This window comes from Salmo trutta, chromosome 13 (genome assembly GCF_901001165.1).
Source record: "Salmo trutta chromosome 13, fSalTru1.1, whole genome shotgun sequence".
NCBI classification, from domain to species: Eukaryota; Metazoa; Chordata; class Actinopteri; order Salmoniformes; family Salmonidae; genus Salmo; species Salmo trutta.
Window position 1 is genome coordinate 15714281 of NC_042969.1, and position 11685 is coordinate 15725965.

Below are 11685 nucleotides of genomic sequence, written 5' to 3' on the forward strand. Positions count from 1 at the left end.
GTCCATAGAGAGTACAGGCTATCCACTCATCATTATGACCCCTCCCACCAAGGTCCATAGAGAGTACAGGCTATCCACTCATCATTATGACCCCTCCCACCAAGGTCCATAGAGAGTACAGGCTATCCACTCATCATTATGACCCCTCCCACCAAGGTCCATAGAGAGTACAGGCTATCCACTCATCATTATGACCCCTCCCACCAAGGTCCATAGAGAGTACAGGCTATCCACTCATCATTATGACCCCTCCCACCAAGGTCCATAGAGAGTACAGGCTATCCACTCATCATTATGACCCCTCCCACCAAGGTCCATAGAGAGTACAGGCCATCCACTCATCATTATGACCCCTCCCACCAAGGTCCATAGAGAGTACAGGCTATCCACTCATCATTATGACCCCTCCCACCAAGGTCCATAGAGAGTACAGGCCATCCACTCATCATTATGACCCCTCCCACCAAGGTCCATAGAGAGTACAGGCTATCCACTCATCATTATGACCCCTCCCACCAAGGTCCATAGAGAGTACAGGCCATCCACTCATCATTATGACCCCTGTGGCCAGACCTGGCCCTTTATCCATCCACTCTGACCGTGGCCAGACCTGGCCCTTTATCCATCCACTCTGACCGTGGCCAGACCTGGCCCTTTATCCATCCACTCTGACCGTGGCCAGACCTGGCCCTTTATCCATCCACTCTGACTGTGGCCAGACCTGGCCCTATATCCATCCACTCTGACCGTGGCCAGACCTGGCCCTTTATCCATCCACTCTGACCGTGGCCAGACCTGTCCCTTTATCCATCCACTCTGACCGTGGCCAGACCTGGCCCTTTATCCATCCACTCTGACCGTGGCCAGACCTGGCCCTTTATCCATCCACTCTGACTGTGGCCAGACCTGGCCCTTTATCCATCCACTCTGACCGTGGCCAGACCTTGGCCCTATGGCTAACAGACATTTATTTAACCACTCTCACTGTGGCTAGATCTGTCTCCTTAATTCAATCAGTTAGGTCATTAATCAAATGGTTGTTAGGCAGGGTAGAGAGGAGAGGGAGCCTCACCCCAGTATTCTATGTGAGAGCTGTAGACTTGGCCCCTGTCCTCAGGACAGTCCTGGTGATGTGGGAATTTGTGAGTTAATTCCTATGAGTCCCACACTCTTAGAAAAAATGTTACTTTTGGTTCCAGGTACAACCCTTTTTGGTTCCAGGTATAACCCTTTTGGGTTCCTTTTGGAAAGCGTTCTACATGGAACCCAAAAGGGTTCTACTTGGAACCAAAAGGGTTCTACCTGGAACCATAAAGGGATCTTCAAAGGGTTATCTTATGAGGACAGCAGAATAACCCTTTTAGGTAGCTCCCTCCCTCCCTCTCTCCCTCTCTCCCTCTCTCCCTCCCCCCCTCCCTCCCTCAGAGTCTATACTAATGATAAAAGGAGAGCTCTCCACTGGCACCTTGGTGTGTGACACACCAGCAAATCTGGATCCAACCCAAAACATCAAATACCCACAATCCTCCTCTGGGACATCATATTATTACACTGGATTAACATGTACACCCCCTCATATGACTGAGTAGAGAGAGACAGACACTCTGTTCTTCTGCTGTGATGATGCCAGCCTCAGGGACCTTTTAATGTACGTAGTTGCACGGCATGGTTCTGACAGCCAGGCTTTTGCATTACTATGTGAATAAATATATATAGTCCCTCATTTGATGTGTTTTTCAAGAGGGAGAGAGAGCGAGAGGAAGCGAGAGAGAGAGAAAGAGAGGAAGCGCGTGCGAGAGAGAGAGAGAGAGAGAGAGAGAGAGAGAGAGAGAGAGAGAGAGAGAGAGAGAGAGAGAGAGAGAGAGTGTGTGTGTACTGGAGCCAATTTTGCATGAGGCAAGGTACAGATTGAATGGCATCTGTGCAATGTACATTATTAAAATAATCAGCTTTCTCTCATTTAGCGAGCTCTCAGATCATGTTGGAATATAGTTAAAGTATGCTTAAACTGTCCTCTGTTAGGCTTTCAGAATCCAATTCAGAGTCCTCTATGGTTGATAGACTTGTGAGGAGCTCAAGATGTTTAAGAAGTGTAAGATGGCACACTACATCCAAAGTAGGTAAAAAGAGATAGAAACTGTAACGCCAGCATAAAGCTACAAAGATACAACATCATCTCTGTCTTAACAGCAACTTCAGGAACACTGAGAATTCTTTGGCAAGTCTGCAAGCCAACAAATTAAGACATATAAGCATATCTCACTTAAGCAAATTGCACTGCTCCCTGCCCACTTCTCCAATTCTGTTTATCTATCAGTGAAGTTTTGTGGGTCTTCAGCTTGAGCCAAGGAGTTGTGCCAACTAAATGATTCTAATTGGCAGGAGAAGACTAATAAACGTGAGAGGACTTTGGAACAGAAGCAATTAATACAAGTCAATGTAAATAATGAATATGAATGACTGGGAGAGAAGAGAGTGACAACAATGACTTAACTAAACAGTGAAAGAGACTGAAAGGGAACAAATTCGGAGAGAGAGATAGAAGGTGAGAGAGAGAATAGAAGATATCCTGCCTCTGTTGGTGTGTGTCTCTGTCTTGAATAGTGGCAAGGTGTGGAGCAATACTGCCTCAGGTACGGAGCACTCTCACATACAACACACACACACACACACACACACAAGAAGGTGATCTGTGTCCTGTCTCTCTCTCTCTCTCTCTCTTTCTGCAGTGATATATGTCCTGCTCTGCTGTGGGCATGACTGCCCTGCGTGAGGGACCAGTCTGCCATGCCCTGGCTGTGCCCTCTCTGTAACGCTGTCAGACAGACTGCTGATCCACCTTCACATCCTCCAGGTGACCAACTGGCCCAGCGGCGTGCCACACTGCCCTACCATGCCGCCGGGCATCCACAACCAGGAGACCCCTACTCACCCCAGACCAAACATACCGCGCTCATGCCCTTTTCAGTGTGAGAGAGAGAAAGAAAGAAAGAAAGAGAGAAAGAAAGAAAGAAAGAAAGAGAGAAAGAAAGAAAGAGAGAAAGAGAGAAAGAAAGAAAGAGGATAGCTGGGCACAACAGTCTCCACTCAGGCCGAAGGTCAGACCAAGATGGATATCTCAATCAACTTGTGGAGAGAGAAGTGGGGAGTGCCAGGAGAAAGGAAGGAGGGAAGAACTGGAGTAAGCAGAGTTAGGTAAGGGGGTAAGGAAAGACAGGGGTCATTATTTTGGGCTGCAGTGTTTGTTTGTGTGTGTGTGTGTGTGTGTGTGTGTGTGTGTGTGTGTGTGTGTGTGTGTGTGTGTGTGTGTGTGTGTGTGTGTGTGTGTGTATAACACCCTACCTGCTAGCAAAGTGCTCGATTCTGCTGTGTGTGTCTGCATGGGGTAGCTTGGGAGAGGAGCACGGCCTGGTCAAACACAGAAAAACATCATTAATAACTCTATTACTGGTACTCCCTAGTGTGTGTGTTGGTGTGTGTGTCTGTGTGACTTGCAAGCCAGATGTGGCCTTTAAACCAGGAGTTTCAAACCAATGTATTGAGGTAAAATGACTCAGCCCTCAAAATAAGGCCTTATGAAATGTGTATTGTATTGTCTTAAAGAATTGAATTATTTAATCTAATTGAATGATAACATATTTGCTTAGGATCACACTTGGTGAAGACCACATGATTGAAAATGAATTAATGCAACCTTGTCTCTGTCACTAACAAATACAGTCATAGGTGGTAACTTTACAATTCACTCGAAAGACAAGGCACCCCGGGAAATATGCAAATAAGACTTTACACTAAGCAAACTGTTAATTTAACTCTGAAAAGTGTGGACCCATGTACAGTGCATTCAGAAAGTATTCAGACCCCTTGACTTTGTTCCACATTTTGTCACATTACAGCCTTATTCTTCCATCTCATATTGCTCAAATAAACAGCAAACCTGGTTTCAAAAAACAGATAAAGCAACACCTCGCGGCACAACGCCTCTCCCCTATTTGACCTAGATAGTTTGTGTGTATGCATTGATATGTAGGCTACGTGTGCCTTTAAAAAAGATATGTAGTGCTGTCCTTGAGCAGTTCTTGTCTATTGATGTTCTGTATTATGTCATTCTGTATTATGTTTCATGTTTTGTGTGGACCCCAGGAAGAGTAGCTGTTGCTTTTACAACAGGTAATGGGGATCCTAATAAAATACCAAATCATCAAAAATTGATTCAATTGTTTTTTTCTTCATCAATCTGCAAACAATACCCCATAATGACCTGGCAAAAACAGTTGTTTTACATTTTTTGCATATGTATTAAAAATAAAAAACGGAAATATCACATTTACATAAGTATTCAGACCCTTTAATCAGTACTTTGTTGAAGCATCTTTGGCAGCAATTACACCGTTTAGTCTTCCTGGGTATGACGCTACAAGCTTTGTACACCTGTGTTTGGGGAGTTTCTCCCATTCTTCTCTGCAGATCCCCTCAAGCTCTTTCAGGTTGAATGGGGAACATCGCTGCACAGCTATTTTCAGGTGTCTCCAGAGATGTTCGATCGGGTTCAAGTCCACACACACACACACACACACACACACACACACACACACACACACACGACACATTCTCCACTCAAGGACATTCAGAGACTTATCCCGAAGCCACTCCTGCGTTGTCTTGGCTGTGTGCTTAGTGTCGTTGTCCTGTTGGAAGGTGAACCTTGATCCTGTTGGAAGGTCCTGAGCACTCTGGAGCAGGTTTCATCAAGGATCTCTCTGTACTTTGCTCCGTTCATCTTTCCCTTGATCTTGACGAGTCTCCCGGCCCCTGCTGCTGAAAAACATCCCCACAGCATGATGTTGCCACCACCATGCTTCACCGTAGGGATGGTGCCAGGTTTCCTCCAGACGTTACGCTTGGCATTCAGGCCAAAGACTTCAATCTTGGTATAATCAGACCAGAGAATCTTGTTTCTCATGGTCTGAGAGTCTTTTAGATGCCTTTTGGCAAACTCCAAGCGGGCTGTCATGTGCCTTTTACTGAGGAGGGGCTTCACCCTGGCCACTCTACCATAAAGGCCTGATTGGTGGAGTGCTGCAGAGATGGTTGTCCTTCTGGAAGGTTCTCCACAGATTGAACACTTCAGTCCTGATTCAGTGTTGATTCAACACTGGAGAATGTTCTGTGTGTGTGTGTGTGTGTGTGTGTGTGTGTGTGTGTGTGTGTGTGTGTGTGTGTGTGTGTGTGTGTGTATGTGTGTATACTTTTTACAAACTTCTTAAATCCACATGTACAACCAACTACCCTCCATGTCCCAAGTCTTCTCTCCCCTCAACATCATCTAATATAACACTTCATACACAAGCAGTCTCTCTCGCAACAAATAAAGTTAATGGCTATTTTTACAAGCTATTTTCCTGTCTTGTTGCCAGTCTGTCTAGCTGTCTGTGTCTATAGGGGTATGACTCACGTGTCAGAGCTCTCGGCCTCCAGCACCGACTGGACAGGCAGGTAGCCCCGCTGAGGGTGCTTACTGAAGTACTGCTTCGACCGGAACTTGTTCTTCAGCGTCTTGGCAAAGTCCCGCATCTTCTCTCCTGAGGTGGTCTGACACATGGTTTACATGAAGGGACCGGGATGGAGGAGAGGGGGATGAGGGGGAATGGAGGAGAGGAGAGGGGGATGAGGGTGGAGAAGAGGAGAGGGGGATGAGGGTGGAGGAGAGGAGAGGAGAGGAGAGGGGGATGAGGGGGAATGGAGGAGAGGAGGATGAGGGTGGAGGAGAGGAGAGGGGGATGGAGGAGAGGAGAGGGGGATGAGGGGGAATGGAGGAGAGGAGAGGGGAGGGGGATGAGGGGGAATGGAGGAGAGGAGAGGGGGATGAGGGTGGAGGAGAGGAGAGGGGGATGAGGGTGGAGGAGAGGAGAGGAGAGGGGGATGAGGGTGGAGGAGAGGAGAGGAGAATGGAGGAGAGGGAGAGGGGGATGAGGGTGGAGGAGAGGAGAGGGGGATGAGGGTGGAGGAGAGGAGAGGAGAGGGGGATGAGGGGGAATGGAGGAGAGGAGGATGAGGGTGGAGGAGAGGAGAGGGGGATGAGGGTGGAGGAGAGGAGAGGGGAATGGAGGAGAGGAGAGGGGGATGAGGTGGAGGAGAGGAGAGGGGGATGAGGGTGGAGGAGAGGAGAGGAGAGGGGGATGAGGGGGAATGGAGGAGAGGAGGATGAGGGTGGAGAAGAGGAGAGGGGGGGATGAGGGTGGAGGAGAGGAGAGGGGAATGGAGGAGAGGAGAGGGGGATGAGGTGGAGGAGAGGAGAGGGGGATGAGGTGGAGGAGAGGAGAGGAGAGGGGGATGAGGTGGAGGAGAGGAGGATGAGGTGGAGGAGAGGAGAGGGGGATGAGGTGGAGGAGAGGAGAGGGGGATGAGGTGGAGGAGAGGAGAGGGGGATGAGGTGGAGGAGAGGAGAGGGGGATGAGGTGGAGGAGAGGAGAGGAGAGGGGGATGAGGGGGAATGGAGGAGAGGAGGATGAGGGTGGAGGAGAGGAGAGGGGGATGAGGGTGGAGGAGAGGAGAGGGGGAATGGAGGAGAGGAGAGGGGGATGAGGGGTGGAGGAGAGGAGAGGAGAGGGGGATGAGGGGGAATGGAGGAGAGGAGGATGAGGGTGGAGGAGAGGAGAGGGGAATGGAGGAGAGGAGAGGGGGATGAGGGGGAATGGAGGAGAGGAGAGGGGGATGAGGGGGAATGGAGGAGAGGGGGATGATGGGGTGGAGGAGAGGAAAGGTTAGGGGCAGTGGGAGGACAGGAAGACAAAGTGAACCACTTTAGAATTCTCCATACTGCACATGCATGCACGCAGGGACGCACACACACTTATGCACCCAGACACATACACACACACACACACACATGCACACACACACAGACACACATTGACACACACGCGTACCCACGCACACACACACACCTTCTGTTGAACAAAACTTTGTGATAGGGCCCTGCGGCTAATCCAGTACTCTGTCTCCCTCGGACCTGACTACCCACATCCACTCCATCATACAACCCAGCTGTATAGGAGTCAAAGCCCAGGTGAAAAACTCCAGCTCAGCTCCACTTCAACCTTCCCCTGGTTGACATACTGCCCTGGGAGAAATGATTTGGATGCCACATCTCCCAGCCTCCATTGACTGGAGCTGAAGTCGTGTGCTAGTGTGGCCTCCTCTTTGTGCACTCTCTTAAAGGGGCAATCTGCAATTGCTATATCCATTTTTGGACTGTTAAATGAATTATATATGCCCATTGATTTTTGAAGAATATAACTTATAAATGCCTTATGGGCTTAGTTCAGCTGACTAACCCTATCAGAACCCACATTATAAACATGTCTTACTTCAAACAATTACATTGTTTGTAAACAATGTAATTGCATGCAAAGAATGTATTGCCTCAAAACATGGTTAAAGGGATAGTACACCCAAATTACTAAATTACATATTGGTTTCTTTACCCTGTAAGCAGTCAAGGTATGACAGCAATCAATGATTTGGTTTAGTCCCCTTGGCACTGTTTCCACATGCTAACGTACTAGCATTTGTGGCACAAATCCCATTCAAGACATTGGACCGATACAAACATTTTTCGCACATCATGTTCGAAACATCTATAAGTGACTTTGTTGAAGTTCACAATCAATTTGAGATACTTTTGTATGATTTTGACATGTGTGAAAAATGCTAATATCGGTCCCATGACTTGAATGCTTACAGGGTAAGGAAACCAATGTGTCATTTTAAAACAATCATTTTGATATCACGGACGGTCAGTCCTTGCATCCATAGCTCTGTCTATGCATTTGAGAGTGGTTACATATCTCTAGCCACAACCCTCAGCTGTCGACCGAAACAGTGGAGGGGTGGCCACTTTGTTATTGTTTAAACTGCAGATTGCCTCTTTAAGAGGAAAGTGTAGGTTATAGTGCGGATTGTGTCTGAAATGGCACCCTATTCCCTACATAGTGCACTACTTTTGACCTTTAATAGGGTGACATGCAGGAGGCAGCCTGGGTGTAGTACTCTTTCTTACTGGGGTATAGTACTCCATGATGGGGTATTGGAGCTGCTTCTTTCCCTTGGTGGTGCGTCCCGTGAGGAAGCACGTCTGGCAGATGTCCACGTTGAATTGTTTCAGACTGCGGTACCTGTCAGGACAGATTGGCAGAATGGACGATCATATCACAGTCAGTAACATTAGAGAAGCCACAGTAATAGCTATATCCTGTGTATGTGTGTGTGTGTGTGTGTGTGTGTGTGTGTGTGTGTGTGTGTGTGTGTGTGTGTGTGTGTGTGTGTGTGTGTGTGTGTGTGTGTGCGTGTGTGTGTGTGTATGTGTATGTGTGTGTGTGTGTGTGTGTGTCACACATCCACCTTTCCTCATCTCTGATAGAGGTACAATAGACCTGCCTGAATCCCTTGATGGGGCACTGTTTACAGATGTAACACTTGGCCTGGTGCTTGGCTGACTCAGCCACAGCCACACGCTGTAGAACAGCCAGCCACACTACAGACTGGGGCTCCAGGCTCATCCACTCCAGGAAATGAGATACCTCGATGGCTGGCTTCCCCGGGGCCTACGGGAGGAAGAACATGGGAAACATTTTACCTGAGTATCTTGTGCTTGTTTTGTCTCCTGCTTGATTGTCTGTAAAATGCTACTATCCATTACAGTTATGCAGAACAATTTACCTACAGTACCACTTCATCAAACTACCTGTAGTTCCATAGGGTACGTATTACTAAGTAATTACATATTCCATTAAAGTTACTTTGGAAGAACTCTGTTAAAAGCACAAATACATAAACAGGAGGTTGATAGCGGCCAGAGAGAGGGGTGACTTGCGTGAGGGCCGTGTTCACCTGTTTCTGTTCTAACGTTCCAAAGCAATTCCGGTGTTAGAGAGACAGCAGATAAACGGGATAACAGGAAGTCAGGTGAATAAAGGACAGCCTCACAAAGCGCAGAAAATCCATAATGTGCTAAATTCTCATTAAGTGTGCATCAGAGATGCATTAAAAGGTTGATTTCCCCGGAGCCTCGTCTCGGCTATGCCAAAGCAGGGTAATTAACGTGTGTGTGTGCGTGTTATGGCTGCTGGAGTGAGGTCTCTAGGGGAACGAGGCTCCTCTGCTCTTTTCTCCGCTCAGCTCCGCTCCGCTCAGCTCAACTCAACTCCTCTCCTCTACATGAGACTATCCTAACTAGAAGAACTGGACCTACTGACTGTCTACAGTATCAATAACTAATAGAACTGGACCCACTGACTGTCTACAGTATCAATAACTAATAGAACTGGACCCACTGACTGTCTACAGTATCAATAACTAGTAGAACTGGACCCACTGACTGTCTACAGTATCAATAACTAGTAGAACTGGACCCACTGACTGTCTACAGTATCAATAACTAATAGAACTGGACCCACTGACTGTCTACAGTATCAATAACTAATAGAACTGGACCCACTGACTGTCTACAGTATCAATAACTAGTAGAACTGGACCCACTGACTGTCTACAGTATCAATAACTAGTAGAACTGGACCCACTGACTGTCTACAGTATCAATAACTTGTAGAACTGGACCCACTGACTGTCTACAGTATCAATAACTAGTAGAACTGGACCCACTGACTGTCTACAGTATCAATAACTAATAGAACTGGACCCACTGACTGTCTACAGTATCAATAACTAGTAGAACTGGACCCACTGACTGTCTACAGTATCAATAACTAATAGAACTGGACCCACTGACTACACAAAGCAACAACAACCAAAACACACACAACTTACACTCTCCATGGCCTCATAGATTACAACAGACTGGTCTCTCTATACATACAGACCACGGAGGGCCACAGCACAGACTGTCAACTGTAGTGTACCTCCCTCCCTCTGATCCTGTCATCCTCCATGTAGAACCAAACCCATCTGCCCCTCTGTCCTGGATGACTCCCCTACACCTCTCCGCTACACCCTACACCCCACACCCTACACCCTTCACCCTTCACCCTTCACCCTACACCCACAGGACGTGCTATCGCGTGTCATCCCCTCACTTTGACTTCATTGCCATGCCAACGTGATAAATTGTTTATCTGGGCACTTCTGATTGGAACTACACTGATAATAAAATCTGCTTATAAAAGACATGACATACAGCAAATAGAGTTGACAGACAGGGTTTTAATCCCCTGTGGCTGATATCAGAAGCATGGGCGGGAATCGAACTACCAAACTACTACCTCTTCCCCTACTGTATTTATTTATTTTATTTCTTTTGCTCCTTTGCACCATATTAATTATATTTTAACTTTGAACTTTCTTCAAATAACAAATCTACCATTCCAGTGTTTTACTTGCTATATTGTATTTACTTTGCCACCATGGCCTTTTTGCCTTTACCTCCCTTATCTCACATCATTTGCTCACATTGTATATAGACTTATTTTTCTACTGTATTATTGACTGTATGTTTGTTTTACTCCATGTGTAACTCTGTGTTGTTGTATGTTGTCGAACTGCTTTGCTTTATCTTGGCCAGGTCGCAATTGTAAATGAGAACTTGTTCTCAACTTGCCTACCTGGTTAAATAAAGGTGAAAAAAATAAAAAATAAAAATAAATAAATTGAGCGACATTTAATTACGGGTCGGCTGTAAAAAAGTGAAGATTTTTTTTTAGAAAGGTTTTAAAACGCCACTGCTCAAAAAAAAAGTACCTACTCGTCCCAAATCTACCATTAAAGGGACTGCTTTAAAAATACATTTCTCTCCTGAGCTAAATGCCATGAGGAGGGATTTCAAAAAAACTGATCCCCCATGTATGAGAGTGGAAATGACAATGCCCTCAGTTCTTCCATGTCTCCATCTGAAACACTTTGAAATGATGTTATGCCCATAGATTCCATATGGTTCCCCCAACAGTCTTTTAAACCAGATTGGTTTCACAAAAAAACTTAAAAACATGTCCACAGACCACATTGGTTCACACAGGATTTCACTCAGAATGAACAATTTTATCAGTAACACCTACGATCAATGACCCCAACATTATGATGCTTTAAAGGCCCAGTGGCGTCAAAAACTAGACTTGACTGTGTTTTCTAGATATTTCCTGTCTTGGTGGGATGGAGTTTTGGCCTGCCTGGTGACATCACCATAAAAAAGAGAATTTCAAACCTCTCTGCCAATAACAGCTCACTCAGACAACTCCCAGACAGTCCTAGCAAAATTCTTGCTTGAGGAATTGCGTGGTGTCTGCGTGCGTGCACGTATGTATGTGTTTGCGGCCTGCGCGTGTCTGTGTGTGCGTCTGTCTGTGTCTGTCTGTGTGTGTGTGTAGGTGATCTCACCATTCGGAAGCAGCTGCGTACACTGGGCTCCACATTGCTCCCCCCGAAGGCGGCCACCTCTCCCAGCTGTCGGGGGATCTGGATGGCTTCATAGAGCAGCATAGTGAGGTAACGCTGGTCTGTCAGACCCCCTGGACCAGACACCTGCCTGAACAGGTCTGACAAAACATACAGGGTTAATAAAATATGTGTGTGTGTGTGGTGTGTGGGGTGTGTGTGTGTTGTGTGTGTGTGTGTGTGTGTGTGTGTGTGTGTGACACTATGTTCACCCATGTGCAGTATCTAAGCATGTGTGTA

General features: G+C 46.8%; 1 protein-coding gene across 3 annotated transcripts in view; it reads right to left on the reverse strand.

The window, feature by feature from the left end:
* The window catches only part of LOC115205301 (dystrophin-related protein 2), a 201349-nt gene that overhangs the window by 19075 nt on the left and 170589 nt on the right, over positions 1-11685 (reverse strand). For all 3 annotated transcript variants that reach the window (XM_029771117.1, XM_029771118.1, XM_029771116.1), the window contains 5 exons: positions 11389-11546; positions 8440-8606; positions 8063-8177; positions 5456-5592; positions 3343-3408 (listed from right to left, as the gene is read on the reverse strand). In XM_029771117.1, coding sequence (XP_029626977.1) covers positions 3343-3408; positions 5456-5592; positions 8063-8177; positions 8440-8606; positions 11389-11546 — 643 coding nt within the window. The remainder of the gene's footprint in view (positions 1-3342; positions 3409-5455; positions 5593-8062; positions 8178-8439; positions 8607-11388; positions 11547-11685) is intronic.